At 41.2% G+C, this 22,170-nt stretch overlaps 1 protein-coding gene across 1 annotated transcript; it reads right to left on the minus strand.

Annotated features, from left to right (window-relative positions):
• Window positions 1–14,518: 14,518 nt before the first annotated feature.
• Window positions 14,519–22,058, minus strand: cpsf2 (cleavage and polyadenylation specific factor 2). The gene is made up of 15 exons (XM_038726679.1): window positions 21,919–22,058; window positions 21,340–21,507; window positions 21,106–21,265; window positions 20,910–21,015; window positions 20,666–20,795; window positions 20,436–20,551; window positions 20,018–20,205; window positions 19,602–19,892; window positions 19,327–19,427; window positions 18,825–19,028; window positions 18,558–18,710; window positions 18,040–18,262; window positions 17,599–17,919; window positions 16,570–16,704; window positions 14,519–15,212 (listed from the first exon to the last, which is right to left on the minus strand). The coding sequence occupies exons 2-15, from the start codon at window positions 21,486–21,488 to the stop codon at window positions 15,120–15,122; spliced, it is 2,370 nt and encodes a 789-aa protein (XP_038582607.1). The 5' UTR covers window positions 21,489–21,507; window positions 21,919–22,058; the 3' UTR covers window positions 14,519–15,119.
• Window positions 22,059–22,170: the final 112 nt, after the last annotated feature.

Raw genomic sequence — 22,170 nt, forward strand, 5'->3', positions numbered from 1 at the left:
GTCCCAGACGGTATCGCCAATCGACCTGAAACTTTGGCAGAATCATCTACGAACGTCACTGATCAAAAGTTATCAAAAGAATTTTGATACGTCAATCTGTTTTTTTTTCATAAATTTCTACTTTTGTATATTTACGTACAATTTTACATAAATGCCCATAAATCAAAATTGGCTTAAGCTATTCTCACCAAAATCGACGCATCTGTTCAGATGCTCGGCCCGAGCTTTGCTGAGCAGTCCTGGGATATTCTTCCACTAGGGGGCGATACACTTGCAAAAAGTTTATACCTCTTAATTCGCTGGATGGATTTGTACGAAATTCAGTTTGTACAATCTCGGGTCACTACTCAGTTGATGTATAAAATTTGGTAATGATTGCTTATTACAAGAAATGTACATTTCTAGGCATTTCTCATTCCTAACATTCCTCAAAAAATCTAAGAAAATCATCCGTACCTCTTAGAGAGCTGACATTTTTTCAGCACATCCACTGATTTATGACGTTGATTTATGATCGTTTGCCTCACTGCAACCTATGGCCAATTCAGAAGTCAGTTGCTCTATATTTTTCAGAATATGCTAATTCAATTAACATCTATATCTCCCCAAGCCTTTCTTCAAACGCTGCCAAACTCGACAGAGTCGTTCTCTAGTTCAGAGGTCACTAATAGGCGGACCAAGGTCCAGGTCCGGACCCAGCCGCCGTACTTTCCGGACCCAGACGTACAGCCGATCTATTATTGAGAATTACTACCTCGTGACAGAGCGTTTCTATTTTAACCCGCACAGCTTTTCTAGCATTTACCGTACTGGTTTAGTGGCCCAGGAAACTCACAGACCAATTGCGTGTGTTCCAATCGTCTCATGTGATGCTGCTCAGCCAATCAAATCTGTGCATTCCGATAAGCATTGCCAAAGCCATTAACATCCCTGAGCATTGCGAGTCGAGTCCGTGAGTGACATAGGCCTACACAGGGAGAGAGGAGACGAAAGAGAAAAGAGATTTCACATGGCTTTTAAAAAAGAATGTACAGATTCTCACATGTACATTTTTCCCACAGAAAGTTCAAAACCAGAATATCTCATATATCTCTAATCCTAGCTAGAGCTCACATTTCTCACTGAACAAGAGAAAGTAGGGAAGTGGGAGTTTTATAAGAGGGAATGAAAGAGAAAGGGGGGCATTAAAGCTATGCATTTGTTAAGATGTGTTGAGTGTTAATTATAAAATTGGTTGCGACTGAACTTCAATCAATCAATGCTACAGGTTTTTTGGGTTTTTTTTTTGTGAAATTGAGCAACAAATAAAATTAATTTATTTTAAGATGCACATTTTCAAAAACGTTTTTTAAATGCAGCCTCTAGATTGGTGTTCAGGCTTACATTTGAGGAACAACATTAACATCATTAACAGAGCATAAAATACAGCACAAGATCTACAACTGACAATAGATATTAATAAAAGCATCAATAAATGCTAGTAAGCTCTAATGGCACATATCGCATCAATGGGGTAAATACCTAGGGAAAGAAGTTAGAGTTAACAAAAAGTACAATCAATACAAGGTAATTGTAGGGGACAGAAGAAGAAGAGCACAGGAAGTGCATGTTAGATGTTTGGAGTTAGAGGTGTTATAAGAGGAAGTGTTCTCAGAAGAGATGAGTTTTCAAGAGCTTAGATGAGTTTTCAAGAGCTTAGATGAGTTTTCAAGAGCTTAGATGAGTTTTCTAGAGCTGACAAAAATTATAATAACCCATTTTTTCTCATCTTTCCATGAGCCCACTATTTTATTGTAAGCTTGTTTAATAGTTTGTTTGATAGTAAGTCACCTTCTACAGCTAGAAATGCACGGATTGATCAGCTGAGGACTGAAATAGACCGGTTTCAGCTTAATCGTCATTGACCAGTGACCGGGCGAGCAGTGTCAAATATCCAATTTTCTGCTAGTCACACTGAACGTTACAACCACACTGCGCCGTGTTTCACGTGTGTTCACAGCAGACAGTAACCTAATGTCACCGCCACACACACGCTAAAACATGTATTACGTGCGTGGAAGTTATTCACTAGAGTGAAAGACGCAACGCCCACTATTTACTGTACATCTGCAGAGAAATACACAGAAAGAGATGCATTCCTGTATCACGTTAGAAGACAACGATGGATAATGCAAAGCAGGGACCAGGTAAAGACACAGTGAACACAGCTGTTGGTGATGACAGATAAAGACAGAGCAGACAGATAGGCAGAGGGAGAGAGAGAGAGACAGGTGTAGGTGTGTGAATGTGTGTCTGAGGGGAAAAGCCAGGTGAGCAGATTACTGTGGTTTATGATTAAAGTCAGGTGGAAAATTAAATAGTATTAAAACGGTGAGATTAGAAATAGGGTATTGTATTCTTTCAAATATTTTCAATTAAAATATATTTTAAAATGGCCTACTTTATAGGCTTTATAGGCACCCCAGTGAGAATAGCCAACATACTGGTGCTGATGGAGATCTTAATAAGAAAAGATTTTTCCAGTAAAAAGTTACAAAGATGTTTGTGTATGCTGTCAATTATAGTTTTTAGAAAGAAAGAAAAATGTAATCTGTCTATCTCTTACTACAATTAAGGCACTATGCTAATACCGTGATCTAGTGTTGGGTTGGGTTTTGCTCACTATGATATTTAAGTGGCAGATTAGTTGGCTTTCTGCAGTTAAATATCTAATTAAGAGTCATCCTTTGTCTCAGAAGAAACAAAAAATTGGACCCAAGATAATTAGGATAATATGACCTGGTGAACCTAAGTTATATTTAAACAAATACTACACAAAATAGTACACGTATGTACAAATTTGGCTGTATTATTTGTGTCCCCTCCAAAAATTTAGATGAAATTTACACCCATGGCTATATTACATTGAGTTTGCCTTTGAAAAATTCAATGCAATAAAATCCTTGATAACAAATGATTGGATTCCATCCACATAAACATAATATGACCTTTAATCTGAAACAGATCCAGGAGATGTGAGTTTAAAATGTTAATATTTATTTCATGTCTAACATATTCTACAGATGGTAATGGTCTGTACTAATATAGTGTTTTCTAGTTTCTAACCACATAAAGCACTTTTACATCTACATCACATTCAGAAACAATCACTACAACACATTCAAACATCGATGGCTATGCCATCAGCAGCAGTTTGTAGTTCAGTATCTTGCACAAGGATACTTGGACATGCAGATTGGGGGAGCCGGGGATCGATCCACCGACCTTCTTATAAGTGGATGACCCCCTAAGCCACAGCATCTACATCGCAACTTTAGTGACAGGTGTAATGTTGCTGGTATTATGTCCATATGATGATATATCAACAGATCATTCTCACTGTCTATTTTTGCTGAGAACCACACGTGATGCAGAAAAGTCACAATGCCAACTCTAGACAAAAGGCGAGATGCCGACTCAACAAAAGGGCGAGATGCCAACTCTAGATGAAACGTCAGACCCAGGCGTTATCGGGGGTTATGTGCTGACTATTTCTTGGCTGGGGTCAGTCACATCTTATCCACAACAAATGTGATATAATGTGTTAATTAGTGAGCTGCTGGTAGGCGGATTTTATTACATTTGGACAGAGCCAGGATAGCTATTTCCCCATTTCCAGTCTTTTAAAGCTAACCAACTCGTGACTGTCATATTTAATAGCCAAACATGAGAGTGGTATCAGTCTTTTCATCTAATTCTCGGCAAGACAGCGAGTAATCAAACAAATGTCTATCCAGCTATTCCTTTTACACTGTGCAATCTTGTCTTGAGATTAAAAACCGCACACATGTGTTGGGGAACTGCCCTTGCTGCTTTCAGGCCTGCTGCGGGTCACCTAAACTAACAAGATAACAGACACGAAAGCTGCCATCATAACCACCTACACATACAGGTTGACAAGGCTGAAACAGTATGTCAGCTTTTACAGCCACTACTGCTGCACACTTAAGCAAAAACCATGCAGCATGTAAGGGTCAAAGGCCTGACACTCCAACCCATTCCCCTGCAGACCAAGGTCATGTAAGATCAGGACTGTCCTTGTCAGTACAGTGGAGGAAGACCACAAAAAACATTCCCCACCATCTCAAAGGAGCATCCAAGACTTTGTGTGAAGGCTTCAAGTTAAGCATGAAAGGCGTTGCAAGTTATTAGTCAGGGTTTTCTGAATCTGTCGCCAGGTCTTGTCTTTATCCTGCAGCTTGGGTCTTCTGCATGAACACATACACATCAACATGTGTGACCCGTGCCCATGCCAAGGGATTAGTCCCCGCCTATGCCCACACAGCAGGCAGTCAATTGGGGAGCATTGCCAGGGCCTGCTTACAGAGATTTAGTGACTGCTTTACACTCCATGGCTTGGTCAAACATACACACATGGCCTCCTTTGCCGTCTGCTGGACACAGTGAATGGTCGCTGATCTGCACCAGAGATAATAATGTGTGCAAACTGTGGTTTTAGCTGCAGTGAGACAGTAATATATTGGCTTTGTTGGATTGTTTTAATGTGGGCAGATGTTAAAAGGAGCAGTCAGTGTAATGCAAATGTGTTGTTTAATATAAATGCCAACCATGTGTCATGTCTTTGCACTGCAGATCAGTAATGACTTAATGTCAACAGTGTTAACAATGAACTGCGTGAGTGTTGCACAACAATTGCCGCTTGACTCAGTGCTGCTCATTTCGGCTACCAATTCCATTATTGCTGTGGTGATTCATGTGGTTTATTTGCCTGTTTAATACACTGATTAAGATCCAGTCTTTAAGGGCAGTACAGCAGAACCCTGGCACGATTTACATAATGTTTTGGAACTGTGGAGATATTTTTTCAATGTGAAATGTACTATCTAGGCTTTTGAATAAGTACTGACACTGTGTTTTAGTTAAACACACTGTTGACGGATTTTCTCAATGCTGTCAGAGGTTTGTATGCAGTGGGTGTTGTGGTGGCAGCCTGGCTGACGGTGAGTGTCCTGTTTATTCCTTTTTGCTAGTGATTCTGTTTTCCTCTGGTGTTTCCTGTACTCTGCCTGCCTCCCTGTGTCTCCTCCCCTGCGTGTGCCCCCGGTGCCTCCTTACTTCCTTGGTCCCCAGTGCCCCCGGCTCCCTTGTCTCAGTCTCCTCAGTTCCCCGGCGTCCGCCTCTCCCTCACCTCCACTCCCTCAACCCCTTTTTCCCTTCAGTCAAACCTGTTCACGCTGAGTGTTGCGTTTGGGTCCACTCTGTCCCCACACCATAACAGTGGGTACATGAAATTGTAGATGTTCAAATATGTTTATTTCTGAGCACTTTAAATAAAGACCATGTAACTTTTTAAAGACAAAATAATACTATTACAATTAGGAAAAAGTGAAAAAGAGTAAGAAGTAAAATGCGCTTTTGCTCATTTCAATACACTGCTGCTTACTTGGTCTGGTTTGACCAGTAGCCTTTTGTCGGTAATGTGAGCTGATGGTTCTGACTCTTCTCTCTGTTTGTTACTGTTACACCATATATTGTCACAGGTAAAACATTTTGGTGGTTTTATTACAAAAGAAGCGGAAGTTGTGGTCTCATACCACTTGTTCTGACTTAGGTCGCCTAATTGATGATGTCATCAAAAGTAACTGACTCATGGGTATCTTAGGAAATGAAGGGACACTTGATGCGCCCTTATACTGTAATTGCCCCTTGTGGTCACAGGGGCTGCTGTTAAAACATCTGGGCAAACACCATCTGCTAGTGAAAATTGAAAATCTCCAGAACAACTATTAAATGAGACTGTCATCCCAAGAAAAGCTACAACATAGGTCGTAGCAGAAAGTTCCTTGAAACTACATACGTTTACGTAAGTGACAAAATTCTCTAGCATCTGTAGTAATTATAACGGGAGCAAAGAAGGAAACTAGGATCCTATTCCCTACTGTGGGTAAACTTTTCTGACAGAAGTTGTTCGATAACTTTAACCTTGTGAGAGCATAACAATGAACGTTCCCTTACCTATGAAGTACTGATTTGGAGGACTTGTCCTGTCTTTGTCTTGTCTCTTATACGTTCAGATCAGAAAAGATAACATAACCTTCAATAACTTAATTACTCATGAACTAATTACAATAACATATTTAAAACTCTGCCATACGTATAGCTTTAACTTGTCTCTGTGTTTATATGATACAGAGGGAGAAAAGGACAGTTGGAATACAGTACGTCCAGTGGCTGCACAGTGCTGGGATATCCCATGTATAAGTGAGCTGATTCTGCTGAGGTGTATTTGTGGTGGATAGCGATGACAAGGTGACACTGAGCCAAAGAAGGAAGTGTGACACCATTTATTAATGTTCTGTTGGCATGGTAATTAATATTTTACTAATAATGTGAAGCAAGTAAACAGATGGTGGGGAAAATATCCTCAGCTCTGAACCCTTTTTTTTCTCTGCCAACTAATTCTGAGCCCACTTTGGCCAACGGCTGCTACTAATAGTACAGTACAGGCTCGGTCCAAATGCACACACACACACAGGACATGTCTCTGCTGATTTTACTCCTTGCATAAGCTCCTCAGTCAGCTGCAGGAAAAATAAAATATTAATCATCAGTGTTGAGCATTCTGTGGCAGCGCTGCAGGTTTATTTGTATGCCCGCTCAGGTGTGAAGAGTAAACAAGGCAGAGAGGAGCAACAGAGAGTCTAATCTGTGTGTATTCTGGAGGCATCTCCTGTACTCCTCTCTTCATCTTCCAGGACATAAAAACTCACCCATACAGCTGTTGACAACATAAGGCAACTGAACCCCGCACATGAAATACAGGTGTATGCGCTCCAACAAACTGATCATTTATGTGTTTCATTCCTGCTGACTGATTCTCTCAGTTGAACTTAGTTTCATAACACATGGTAAGTGCCAGAGTGGTGTACAATAGGTGTCTTCTGACTTAAATGTTTTGTGTACTAATTCAGTAGTTACATAAATTCCATCAGCCCAGCTGTGTGGTAATAAAAGAAGCTTGAACTTGAACTTGAACATGGGGTGGACAAAATGTAATGGGCACTCACACAGTATGCAACTCAATACAGAAGCCATGCAATAGATGCTACCGTTGTTAAGATTATCATGTTTATTTTTCGTTGAGACTGTGTCTGAAATATTATATAAATAAATAATTTCTTTATCTGCTGTGGGAGACCGTGAGGTGTGGTTGAGAGCCAGTGAGTCGAGTCGACCTTGCTTTAAGATTTTGTTTGAAAACAACTGTTTCAAGGGCAAGAACTTTCATGCTCATTTTGAGGCTGTAGTTTGTGGTGTTGCATTAGAGTGATAAATATCGCAGGGCACTCATAATATTTTGTCCACCCCCTTTACATCACAAATGTCAATATGGACCTAATAATAGTAAATATGTTTTTTCTACTGTAGAAGACTTCTGATGAAATTGCAGTAACGTCACTTTTTCATTATTCTGGTGACAAACTCTATTAACAGCTCTACCAAACCTTCTTATTTTTCACTTTTCTTACTTACCTCTTACAAACTGCAGTTCTATCTGGGCCCCAGACATCAATTTAACTTTTATCATTTGAGCATGAGCATTGGGACTGTGTGAAAATGGATTAAGGTTTCCCTGTTTTGGGGCGCTGTGCAACCTAATGACAGACAGTGGCAAGAGGAAAACATATTGGCTATATCTGAGAGAGACTTAGCCTTATGTAAATAACATAAATAACTTCATTATTCTTTTGTCTTCAGAGAAGAAAAGGAATTGTAGGCACGCAAAGAGCAACCTTTTCCCCTTGCAAAGAACTGTGGAAATTCCCATTCAGACTGACCATAAAGGTTATCCCAGCAGAAACATGCAGCCCATTCATTGTGGGAAGATAGCATCAGAGTCGCAGAGACAGACTCCAAAGTTTGTATTAATAAAGCCCGCAGTACCCTGAAACAGAGGGCAAGTGAGTGTGATCTCTTTCATTTTATCCACTTGGAGCTGGGGGTGGAAGGGTGTGCAATAAAGTCAATGAGCCAGTAGATTTCCCTGCTGTGTGATTTCATCACCCTGAACACCTCCATACTGGACACAAAAGTTATGGGCACTCTGTAGTGTAGTAGGAGGATGAGTAGGAGTTGTAAATGTCATAGTGTTATTATTCATAAGCAGGCACGAGGAGTGGAACGTGCTGTTTGATGGAAAAGTAATCAGAAATGTTTTAGTAATAGCACCCCACCAATTCTTCACATGAAGATCAGTTAACTTGTTGTGAAGAGTAGTGCTCAGCCTGCAAAGACTAAGTGCTTCTGCTGCTCTTAAAGGAGTTTTTAAAGTAACCCTGATGTTGTAATTTATGTTGAGGCTTGAGACATGACATGTTTACCAGAAAGCCTGAGTGAAGAACTTTAGGTTAGAGTTTGAACGATATGGGTATTTACCAAGCAGGTTAGGGTTCTTACCAAAGACGCAGCTGAGTCGTAGGATCTAGTGTTTTTGAAGCTTGACCCATACTAGAAACTAAATGTCAGTATATCTCTGTTGCATCAATTTTGAAATTGATCATTTGAAGTTTCCAAAATGAATTAAAGAGCAATGCTGATGAGGTGCCCCTTTTCAAGACTTAGGTCAATCAAGGCAAACACAAATCACTTCTTCAGTAACAAGTCTTAAGTCAAGCCACAAGTCTTCATAAGCTAATTGCAAGTGGAACTCTCTCAGGTCACTGAATAATTACCATTAAAAGCTGTGTTGCTAGCATGTGTGGCAATGTAATCTCAATTTAAAGGTCCATTTACTTGCTTTTTCTTGAGATTTGAATCTCATCTCATGGCCTTTATTAGTTAATGGAGCTGGCTCGGGTCTCAAGTGACCTGAGGGTAGAAAATGTATGATAGAAGAAAGGAAAAGAAAATGTAGCATTCTTTCTTGTAACTGGACAATATCTGAACCTCACTTATGCTGTGCTACAAGTTAAAGCAAGCAGAACAATTTGTACATTCAGTTTGACCGAGATCAGTGGCCCCACCACTCACTAGTGCTGACATCTAACCTGAACGGCACGAAGATAAACAGTTGTAATGCTGCTGACTCACTTCTCTGGATTCACACTCCTCGGTCCAGCCTCTACTCATTTTCACATGAACATCATTCACTGCAGATGATTCAGCCTTATTACACGGCCCTGAGTTTAGGAAAGATGTCTACAGGGGTAAATACAGAGAGCAAATCCTCATCATGTTTTCTGTGCTTGAATTAACCATCGGCAGGGTCTCCTCACAGCTCTCAAGGCGCTGTCAGCCATGTCACATCAGATAGCGCCGGTTACCTCTGATGTGCTGAGCAGAAAGAGCAGGCCAGCCAGATTGCATTCTGCTGACTGGCTGGAACCACATGTCAGCCTGAATGCAGTTTGCTAAGAGGCTGATACTGCTCTCATCCAAGAATGTGTTTTCTGATCCCATTGCCTGCATCGCCTCAAGTTACGGACAACCAATTGGTCAGGTTTGTTTTGCTTGCTGAGAAGAATGCGCTGTTTGTACACAAGCCGAGCAAAACAATCTAATGTGATCTGTCCTAAATATCCAGTCAGATACACATGATCGCTAAGTCATCCACATGTCTCTGCCAGAGAGCCAGCCGGGATCAGTCCCGGCCATGAATGTACCCAAAAAACGCATTGTTTCATCAAAAAGGAAAAATGGCAGCTGCAGTATTGTGGACTGTGGATAATCTGGCAGCAAGAGCCTTTGTGGATTTGTGCTTGTGAGCATACCCGCTTTGTGGACGGGTGTGAAGAGCAGGTTGCATAAGAGGATCACCTCCGTAATGGTTTACAGTAATTCAGAAATTCTGCTCAACATAGCCTTTTAATGTGTATCTTAGAGTGGGTGGGTGAAAGTGGTTATTTTACTGAAGGACCATTACCACCGGAAGATGCTAGCACATAGGGATTACCCACAGAGGCAGGAATTATGGAAGAGATGGAGGAAAAAGCAAGTGATGGCCTAGAGGGGAATTAAGAAGTGTAGAGCAGGAAAACATGAGGAGGGAGAAAATTAAACAACTGAAAACAGGAAGTGGAACGCATATCCAAAAAACCTTTGAAATTACTTTGAGATTCTAAATTTTGTTTCAGAAGGCAACTCCAGACCAAACACATTTTTTGAGAAATAGTTGACAATGACACTTTTGGAAAAACACACTTATTCACTCTCTGGCCGAAATTTAAAAGAGTAGCCTACTAGTCTCATATCGGAGTCAGGAACTTAGCTAGACAGCTCTGTCAAAGTTAAAAAATATACCTATACCAGCTCCTACACTCACTAATTATATCTTGTTTGCTTCCAAAATATCCAAAAGTGGCAAGTTTCATGGGAAGTAATGTAATATAATTATTTCTTGGTCACTACTAGCCAGGTGCAGCAACTTCCTGTTAACCAAAAGTCTTATGGTGTGTTCAGACAGAAAGTGAAGTGAATATTCTCCTTGTGTCACTTGTGCGAATTTCACCACTGGATAATTTGTTTATTCATCCCAAACAGCCAATATACTGACTGTACAGACGTTAACTCTTAGCTAGCTAGCAAAAGACACCCAAACTGTGTGTGTGTGGGAGTGTGGCTATGTGTATTTGTGTGATGGCTTCACTTTGACTCAACTCACCAACTTCTTTCAGTTATTTCCCTCCAGTCTTTCTCTAACATTCCCTAACCCTTTCCCATTAGTTCATATTTTTTGCTAAAGTTGAAACTACTGGAACAAACATGTCTTCGCGTCTGGTCATACCCCTTTGGAGGAATTCACCTCCAAAATTCACCTTGCTTTATGTCTGAACACACAGTTCAGTAATACTAAATCTATTAATGAAACCACCAGCAAAACCACAACTTTTTTACATTTCTGCTTGTATACGGGTGAAACAAATAAGACACAACAGGCATATTTTTTAAACATTGGAAAGAGCCAGGCTAACTATTAACCCCTGCTTACAGTCTTTATGCTAAGCTAAGCTAATCAGCTCATGGCTCTAGCAATACTGCATTCACTCAATGTCAGCCGAAAGGGGAAAAACAGAATAGCTTACCAGTATACCAACTTGGGAGTGTTCACTCCAAGCTGTTTACTTCTACTGTGGCTTTGCAAGCATTTATGGTTTGTTGACATTTATAAGCTCATTAAACCAAGTGGGAAATATCTCAGACTCAAAATTACAATTAAGAGGCTGACAGGAATCAAAGTGGTATCGATCTTCTGTTAGCAGGAAAGTCAATTTTTGCACAATGTCAAACTTATTCCTTGAGCTCACTGTAACATTGGTTTTCTGAATCACTATTTGAGTCTTACATTACTCTTATAATTTCATTATTTTGCATTTAGTCAAAGGATGAGATAAAAGCATAATGGTAAGTATGGAGGCATGACTGTACACATTTTTAAATATCCACCAACAGTCACGTATCATTATGTCAAAGGACCGCTTTGTATTCATCAACAACCTGTGCTTAAGCTTGTAAAACAACAGTAATAAAGCTCCTGAAATTTCAACATGATGTCCATTTGGGCATAATGACAAGACCAAGTTCCATTTATAGAGCTGGATATCATGGGATTTTTGGGCCTTATGCTATGTTTGAATATTGTGAGGTTTCATAGAAATCCATCCCCTTTTCACATTATTACATTGATGTCATTGGCATTAAGTGGTCTGCTTAGTGAGTAGACCGGGAATTCAGAGGAGATTAAATTCATTCATCCTCCAATCCACACAGATGAATGGACACACATGATCAAGATGCTCCTTTCTGAGTACAGCTTTTTGCCAATGAGTATAGCGTGAAAGGCAGAGGGGAAGCTGGTCACCCTGGTGCCAGGTTATGGATTTATGACTTGCTCTGACAGATTGGCTGGGCACCTGTTGAGTTGAGAGCAGATCTCTCACTGGCCTCCAGGGGGCAGAGCGGCCTCATTGCCCCAGGACGACTCTACCCAGTGCTCTGGGCTTAGCTGCTCGTTACATTAAAACAGGGGCTTCTGTGACAGAGTCAGCATTATGAAAGCTAAGAGGATTAGCTGATGGACATTTCTGGCGTTCCCGGTCAATTATCAAAATGAAAAGCAGTGACTGGACAGGGCTGGCATGCACTGTGGCACAGAACAGCTCCTCTCTCTCCTCCTCATCTCCACTCTCACTCAGCTTCTGTCTGTCACCGGTTACTGTGGTTCGGGGGGGGGGAATAAATAAAGGCATCATTTGTGTGTTTCTGAACATGAAAGTTTTTTGTGTGCGTGTGTGTCTGTGTGCGAGCTACGGATTAAAAAAAGAGCATTTAAATTTTAATGTTTGTTAAGTGCAAAACTGTATGTTATGCAACTGTATAAAAAAGGCCTGAACTTCAGGCAGCCATCCGTGCTCACGTATAACTCCTCCAACCATGTGCCTGATTACCCCCCTACATGCACACACTATAACACTGCTTTGTTTCACTGTCCTGCTAGTGTGTGTGTGTGTGTGTGTGTGTGTGTGTACCCCCCCCCCCCCCGTGATTGCTTAAAAGGCTATCAGTGTAGGGGGAGTCTCCACTGCTATGATGCACATGTGATGTTGGAGAGTCGTGGATGATGAAGAGGAGTTTTGGGGATGCTGCGAGGCGGGGGTGGGCTGTTGTTTTTGATATATCCATAAAAGTGGCATTCCGCAGCTGCCTGTGTTAAGGATCTACCCCGGGGATTCACACAACGCTGCAAACGTAATCAACCGAGTCAATGTGCCACCACGGGTGCAGTGGACACATCTCTCCGGCAATGACACCCTGCCTCCCTCCCTCCATCCTCCGCGCCAGCAACATTCCCTCTTATCACGCAACTTTCTAATACACCGGTTGGACCTCACTGGAGCACAGCGGAGGTGAGGCTGTATATCCGTGTGTGCCTAAAAAAGATAAGAATGCAAACCGCTGAACCGTTTCATTATTTTTTTTTTACCCTGTCACAAACAGCCAGGGAGGTAAACAGTTTTTTTTGCTGCGGAAGACAGTTAGCTGAACTGTAAAGTGAAGAATGGTAATCCTAGCTCAATACATAGCAGGCCAAATTATAGTCAATCCCACTTATCACTCCAGGGACAATGTCATCTCACCACTGGATTACAGATGGTACTGCTGCATGGGCAGATTTGATATGGGTGTTCAGGGGCCGGTTAGACACAGCTGAAAAATGTCTCCATCTGGTGATAGTGCAGTACTAGCTCGCTTAATAGGCAGTAAATATTGTGTGGTGATAAGCAGCACATGCAAACCACAATCACATTTGTTTTTGAATAGGGCTGGGGATAGCTAGAAATGTTTTGATACCAAAATAAGACTTTTTAATATCTTAGTTTAAGGAATTAACTTTTTTTAACACAACAAAATATGGCAAACTCAATAGGTCAGCGTTTAAGGTGACTTCACTTGTCATGAGGAGTGCTATTTAGCCTCTTAAACAGCTCAACTGTTAAACAATTCTGGATGAGATGTGTCAAATTGAGAAGAATTACTCTAATGAGGTCATGAGGGTTATCACAATTTGGGTTTGAGACATCAGATTTATTACAGAATGTATCCTGCTTTACAAGCTGGAGTTGAGATCAGATGGCATTTTGGGAAGCGTAGGATTCTGCTTTTTTTGGAACTTCACCTAAACTACGAGCTAAAACTCACGATGCCGTGACCTCTGCTGCTTTGATTTTGACCATTGTTGTCTGTCTCTTGCAAGGTCCCCAACTTTATTAAAGTGCAATAACAAATCGCTCCACTCCTTTAATGTTGTTGTTTAACTTTGCATAAATTGAATGACTGGTGAATTTTTTAAATGCCCAAATAGACCGATTAACCTGAAAATATATGAGCAAAGAATACATAAATAAGACTAAAGCTTTACCGTAGAGTGAAATATATCTGTCCTTAGGGCCGGGCAATATGGCCAAAAAAATTATCACGATAGAAAATGTCATATCAATCGATAATTATCATAACAAATGTCAAATCATTATTTCTTCAAGTTTAAAAGCAGATTTTTGCTCCTGAGTGAAAGTTGAAGAAACCAAATGGTTAATTGTGGTTTTAAAAACTTTTCTTTATGGTCAGAACAAACACTTGTTGCCAAACAGTGATTACTTCACATATCTGAGGCAGAACATTAAAAACTATTATGATAAAATCAGTTTTCAACAGATGTGGAAAATTAAGTTAAATCTTTTTTCAGTCCCTTTTCCTCAACAAAATACACAAACAAAAAATAATTGCTATTGAACATGTGTTATATTGTTATTGAGGAAAAGTATATTGCAATAGTAATTATTGTTTTACTGCCCCGCCCTATCTGTCCTTTGCCATTTTATTTGAGTGTCCCAATTCTGAGTGTGAAGTCTGCAGTATAGTCCATGGCATACACACGACTTTGCAGATTTTGGGGAAATTAACAGTTGTGTGACACTAAGCCTTTCTGTGCAAAATGACAAATGACTCAAAAGTGTCCAATATCTCAATTCAGTGCTCACTATAGAGTAAATTTACTTTTTACTGCCCATTATACAGAGAGTAGTGAACGAGTAAAGAGATTATGGATAGAACTTTAGATTTTGATGCCAGCTTTTGATGCCTGTTACATTTTGTACTCACATACTGAGGTTCAATCCCCCGCCTTAACTGCAGACATTTAAGACAAACGTTCAACAGTGATACATATTTGGAAAAGACACGTTTTTAATGACACAAACGGAGGGGAAAAGCATTCTTTAGTCCATCCAGTGCATTGGGATTTTACTGTACAGTGGGAGGAGTTTTAGGAATATGAAAAACCTCAGTCTGTTCACTCAGAGAGGTCAGTCCAGGGGAAAGCATCTGCCTTTCACTTTGTGGAGGTAAACGAACAATAAAAAAAAAAAAACATTATCTGAAAAAAAACAAACTATAAAAATGGAAAATGTACAACATGGTTTGCAGTGGAACAGCTGGAGCCGCCCATGAGGCAGAGGTAGGACTGTGGTACACTCTTCTCCTCTGGGTAAAGTCCTCGTAAAGGATTGTTTGTGTTGCCGTGGTATGCTCTTCTGCAGCGTGTCCTCCTGCTGCTGCTGCTGCTGCTATACCACGGCGTACTGCTGATACAGCAGCTCCCGGATCTTATAGTAGTCGTCACAAAGGCAGCCTTCCAGGCCAATGCGTCCAGCCTCCGTCTGGACAAAGAGCACAAAGATGCACAGGTCATGAGGGTCCTCAAATAACATTCATTAACACAACACGGTTTCACCTAAAAACATAGATGTACAAGCCCTGTACGGCACACTAAAATAAACAATTCGTTTCCCACAGACGTTGACCGACTTAGGATTGAAATGTATAATGAAGCAGTCCACTTCCCATTTAGGCATCACACAAAGATAAGCACACAGCACACAAGCACACACTCCTTTAACAGTCTCAGTTCTCTTTGATTTCATTTTCTGGGTTGCGTCTATTTTAAGTTCTTGTCAATTATGCATTTTGTTGCTGGTATCTTGACTCACTCCTACTTTTCCTTTAGTTCTTAACTTTTGCCTTTTTCTGTGTTTTTCCTCTGAGGCGGGATGTCTTCATATGCCACTAGGTTTTTTTTTTTAATCCTACTTAGGCAGACTTTATTTGTTTCTTATTGTGTTAATGTTCCATTTTGCATTAAACGCTGGTATTTTAGTTTATAGTGTGTAAGTAAATAAACCTTAACCTTTAAACCATCAATATTTTATATTATGTTTATATTATCTGACTTTGTTGACCAGTCAACAAACCACAGTACATTGTAAACAACACTACTTAACTGCAATGCTAACAATATGATTTTGACTCCCTGCCAATACCACACATAGAGACGTTGATATACAATATCTACAGCCTATTGCCTCTGTCCACGTTTGTCGAGACAAACTAAGCTGCTGTAATTCTTACAGCATCATTAACAACTTGCCCACTACACTAAACACGCTGACTGCTCAGGACGCCCAATCCATCATCAAACAAATGGAGAAGCCAAATGCGTCATACTGCTTAACAACAATATTAGTATGTCGTATGTCTTCTTTTGATGAGTCAGTCAACAGAATCTTTGGCAATAAACACACATCACTGGACATGTATTCATTCTGTGCACATTTGTTGCAGTGATAAATTATTTTCTGCAAGTTCTTTCTAAGGCTTTGAAGGGTACAACAGAAGTTTCTGAAGGCTACAGACAGTAATAAGCCAAAGGCCTTTAAAGTTACATTTGTTGGAGGTACCTTGTCTGGACACTTAGTTATTTTAAGTGTTTTGTACAGGTCCTTTAATTCTACATGTCATTAAAACCTACCTATATATCAGCTATGCAACTGCTTTACACAGAGACCAGTTGTAAATCTAGAATAAAACCAGAACATTTTGATTTTGTGGATTTGGCAAAAAAAAAACAGCCTGTGCCATAGGTCTTCTGTGCTGGCTCCTGTTGAGGAGTAGTGGCAACTAGCGTCGCAGGGATCTGATGGATAGCGTGCTTGCTGAGCCAGTGGCAAGGACACTCACCCTGCGGACGGCCACCATGTTGTTGCAGACGAGCACCCCGCCCACAAACTCAGCCTGGATGCCCTCTCTCAGCAGGACCTGCTTGAAGTCAGACAGGCGAGGCTCGTTGATGAACACCGACTGATGCCCTGGAATCTGGAGGGAGAATGGAAGAGAGCGCAGGTCAGGCTGAGAGCTGTCTAAATTGCTTATACGCCCTTGTGGACACATACAATCTGAATCACATTTCAATCCCTTCTAGCCTCTGTAACTTTGGCAAAGTCTTCCAACCTCTTTAAATGGAGTCTTGGGACATGAAAATCAGAGTTGTTGTCCACTGGCTGCATCGGCAACCCATTTGTTGCTTTTACCATTTCATTAGCCATTAGTATTTTGTGTGACTGCCAAGACTCTTGAAATGGGGTTACCTGCCAAAATGAGAAGCAGGGAGGACAAGGCTTCCACACAGACAAAATCTTTCTAAGATGAATTAAAGGCTTCTTTCCACTTTTTATGACCTAGTCAATCCGAGATGGGACACTTGATATAATGAGAGTATCTGACAACAAAATAACAGAATGTAAAACTTGTTTTTACATGAGTCCCAATTCACTCTGTAGAATGATGTAAGCACAGAGTAAACAGCACATATTCATCTGTTGAAGGGGGAAAGTTTCTCTCTGCTCACCCTAAATCTGAGTTTATGGCATGTTTGTACGAGGATGAAGGAATCCAATATACAACTTACACAAGTGTGATGTGGGACCTTGAAGCTGTTAGATCGCACACACTGAGAATGTGCTTCTCAGTGAAGTGTGACACATCTTGTGACCAGAACTTACACTTCTGAAAATCTTTGCATATTCATAGATTCTAGTTTTTTCAATTAGGCAGACAGTAGATTCTTTTTAAAAGGTCAGACACAAATTCCTATCACATGCAGGGTGGAGAGAATCTTTATACTTTCTAGCAACAAATGTTGATACTTAAATAAATATTTAAATAATGATCATTTCAACAACTTTGCTGAACAGTGTTGCCCCGCCTAACCTCGTGTGGAGGCAGTGGCTCCAGAGTGGGAATGACATCGCTCTCTTCAGACTGCTCCTTCTCGTCCTCCCCGAACAGATTCTTAATGGCGCGCTGCGCCGCCACCGCTGTGGCGTTGTGGTCGATGTCAAGATCGGGGGCGACGTCCATGGCCAGCTCTCCGCTGCCGTCCTCCTCCTCGTCTTTCACACCCTCCTCCAGCATCACGCCCGTGTCCACCTTCACCACGCGCATGTCCAGTACGCCATCAATCCAGGCCAGCTCTGTGTCTTTGGCCTTGCAGAACTGCAGAGAGCTCACCAAGGAGTCTTTCAACCGCACCTTTACCGCGAGAAGATGAGAATAGATGAAGAAACCGGCCTGTCATAGAAGGCTGCTTTTATGCGTTAGCAATGGTCATTGCTAAAGAAATCAACCATGCAGGCTTTTACTGCGGCTTACTTGGTAGATGTGTGTTTCACTGGTGGCGTCTATGGTCTCTTGCAGTTTGGGTGTGTAGACTTTGATGTCCTTGCTGAAAGCTTTGCAGGACTCCGCCAGGTCAAGGCTGGCCTCTGGGGGCCCGTGAACGATCACCAGCTGTCTGGGCTTCATCTGATTAATAATCTTCTTGATGGAGTCGCCGTCAGAACGACCTTCATAATCTATGTAGGTTACCCTCGCTCTGTAGGAGGAGGAAGACAGATCAAGTCTTTTTAATACTGCTGATTTGTCAAAGATTGTTTACTACCAACTCATGTTTCTTGATAGACTTGTGATGTATGCAGGAGGGGTTTGCTGAGTAGACATAACCCTTTTCAGCAACAATTGGCCTTGGTTATACTTATTCACACCTGGAGGCCATCCAACACACCACAGCACTCCACCGTTGGCCACTGATCCAGCTCTAGTGGCCAATGGTAAAGTTTATAAAAGGGAGTTCTTGTTACAGAGGCAGACAGATTTAAAGCATCACTGACCTAATTTCAAGATTTTCTACACTGGAGATGCATTTGGTTGGAACGACAGAGAGATCCTGGTCCATGGGCTCATCACCGTTGGTCAACCCGGATTCCAGTTTGCTTTTCTCCTCCTCCGTGGCTTGTAGTTCAGGAACTAGAAACTCTTCTAGCCTGTGAAAGATCAATAATGGTTCACTGATGATGGCAGGAAACACAGATCAGAGTGTTTTTTCTATATACATATTTCTGTACTCTCGATGTTCACATGTACCAGTATTATAGTACCTGATGATTTCCCCATACTCGTCCCATTTGATTCTCTCTTCATGTGTGGGGAACATTGGATAAGATTTTTTGGCTTGTTTGAAGAAACTGCCTTTGCGGCTCCCCTCGGCCTTCATCATCAGGTCGTGGTGTTTCATTTTCACAGCAACTGGCTGATCCAGATCATCGTCCATATCACTCTCATCACTGGAGTCTACATCCACCCTGCAAATGCATGAAATAAACATTATATGTGTACATAGGAGTTGGGCAAGATACTGAACCCCAAAGTACAGTCCATTTACAATCATGACTCAACTCCTATTTACAGATATCCATTTAAATAGCTGGTTTTAGATTTGCAACCTAATTTCTGTTGGCTTTTTACATAAGCTGTCATTTAAACTGCTAGCAGACTGCAAACTTAGATGAATCAAATGGTTTGTTATATCAGCATCATCAAAGACAGACATCTAACTCCTAAGCACCCAGGTGACTTGTGTCTATTTCTACTGGGACTTACTCTTTTGCTTGTTCAAGCTTTTTAGCTGCTTCTTTCTTCATTTTATCCTTTTCGAGGTATTCTTCCAGGTCCTTGCCTTCAAGCTTCACTCTTTTCCTCACCTGCCATAATGAGAAAGGTGAAAGATGGATATGGTGCAAATGATAAAATGACACATTTTGTTGTTTCCCCAGCTGGGTCTGAATGTGAGAGATGGGAGCTTCCCATGAGGTAAATGAAGAAATAAAACTAAATCCCCTGTCATAGCAAATCAGCATCGTGACTGCTGTTCTGACCTCCAGATCCAGCATCTTCTCTCCGGGGTTGTCGATGAGGTAGCGGGCTAGGGTTCCAGGTGTAGTGCGGTAGGTTAGGATTACGGAGTTTTTGGCATCTTGGCACCACTGAATGAAGAGTTCTCTGGAAAAGCCAGACTCAAGGTCTGGCTGGCTGCAAAGCACCACCTTGGGGCTCGGCACCCGGGCCAGGTCTGCAAGACTGTGGCACAGGGTCAAGTGACGGAACTGGAAGGGGTTGTTTCTTTTGTCTTCAAAACACCTCATGAGCTTGTCACTCATCCACTCCACCTAGAGAAAGACAATAGATTAACAATTACGACTGGTGAAAAGAAATGACCAAACTGTCATGATAAATTAACAACTGAGCATGAGGAATAATACAAACTCAAAGTGTGACAATCCATGATTGATACCTGGGACTTGGAGAACTCCACCACATTATAGCTGACATTGTTAAGCAGTGCAAGCGGGTAAGCTCCAAGCCCAGCATCCTTTGTCCTCCAAATCTGGTCCAGGAGCTGAGCCAGCTCCAACACACGTCCAGCTGTGTCCACAGCAATAAGGACATTACCATCACCACGAAGGGTCTCCATTACATTGGCTGTGAGTAAAAAATATAGGTTAGTGTAAATAAACAACATCTTTCTCAAATTGTATGTTAAGTTTTAAATTTAGCAGCTTAATAGAAATAGAGGAAGGGCTGAGAAGAACAAAAAACACAGCTCATTTGTTTGATCACTGGACCATGTTAAAATATATCAATATTTAATTGAATAAATATGCTATTAAATTTATGTATTACTACTATAGAGGCTTGTGAAGATGACTTACTAAGGAGCATTTCATCTCTTTGTTTGCGCCGTGGCTGTACATATGTAGCATTGAAGGAATCTGTAATAAGTAGTGAAGGACGACTTATGCTCTCCAACGTGCAGCCGTTGAGGTGGCTAGAAGAGAGAAAAGGAGTAACAATGAGGACGAACTAACAGCCAAACTAAAAACAAAACCAACACAACTAAAAGCAAAATTCCATTTCATATGAATGTTTCATCTGTGCTCACATCTCTCTCTTATGGTTGAAGTCCACAGCATAAATAATCTCCTCCTCCCCGTCCTTCACAATTTTCCAAATAGTGCCTCCAATCATGTGACCAGCTGGAAGAGGAGTGATGGAAAGACCATGCCCTTTCCCTGTCAGGTAAACCAGAAATATATAAACCACGTTGGAGCCAGTGATACATAAAGTGGGGGGAGTCCTGACCTATAAGCGTCTAACTACTAACTAGCGTCTAGCAACTAACTCACCTTTCAGATTGACAATCTGAGAGTATTTCAGCTGCTGGATTTTATCAAAAGCACAGTCGACATCATCAAGGGTGAACAGTGTGAAATCTTCACTGTTGTTCCGAGACTAAGTGGAAAGAAGGAAATGATAATGAAGCAATGGTAATCATGCAATCAAGCTCTATTAATAAACAACCTGACATCCCCCCCTTCCTACCTGATACAGATCATACATAAACATCTGACCCATCTTGTAGACAGGAATTGTAGCATAGATAGTGCAGTTTAGACCCAGTTTCCCCACGGCATATGGCAGGGCTCCCAGGTGTATGGGGTCAGGGTGGGAGAGGAGCACAGCATCGACCTGATGAACATATCTGGAGGGGGAAATGAACATCACACAAGGAACCGAGGGAAACTGAAGTGTTTAGCTGATGTATAAAATAATTACCGTTTCATAGCATCAATGATGTCCATTGAGAAGTTCTCATCCCAGCCACAGTCCAAGAGGAAGCGGAACTCATCCACCTGCAGCAGGTAACAGAGGGCCGACTCCTCCTGAACCCCTGACACGGCTGTCAGCTTGATAATGGACGTCATTTTTCCTTCAATTTTTACGCTGAAAGTACAATTAGATTAGCATTGGATTATGCTGACCACAAGCAACCATCCTAACAAACAAAACAAAACCATCTACATTAGTTGATGTGGCTCTTTATCACTTTGATTACAACTACGCACAAAACTCGTTAAATCCAAGGAATACAAACAAAGACATGGTTCGATTGTGAACTGAAATTTTACAATGTTATCGCAATAAAATCGGCCTGTAAAATATGTGGCCTGCAAGTCGAGTAAGTAAATAAATTAAAAGTAAACAGTTTGGTTGCTAGCCACAGCTACTTCACACACAAGCAATCGCGTTAACAAATTACCCGGCAAAGTCTGTGTATTTTAGCATGCTAGCTACATTTTTAGCTAGTGGATGTAAACTAAGTGACTTAGATCGACAAAGACGCGTGCAACATACCATTAAATGTGAGATAATACAAATGTTCTCCCGTTGGAAAAGAAACACAATGACTGGGTTTTCTATAATTCAAAACATTAAGACATTTTGGCTCGGGTTGTTGAACACACACTTGACTAGCAGACCATTAGCGGCTGCGTCATGTGTGAAAGGGCAAAGGAGCGTACCATGTAGGGCGGGTTTAATTAAACTTAATATTATGACAAAACAGCCAATACGCATTTTATCGTACAATATTTTAAGAAATTGCTT

The sequence above is a fragment of the Micropterus salmoides genome, unplaced genomic scaffold, assembly GCF_014851395.1.
Source record: "Micropterus salmoides isolate LMB-PRFRI ecotype aquatic unplaced genomic scaffold, ASM1485139v1 Ms_hic_scaffold_18, whole genome shotgun sequence".
Taxonomy (NCBI): Eukaryota; Metazoa; Chordata; class Actinopteri; order Centrarchiformes; family Centrarchidae; genus Micropterus; species Micropterus salmoides.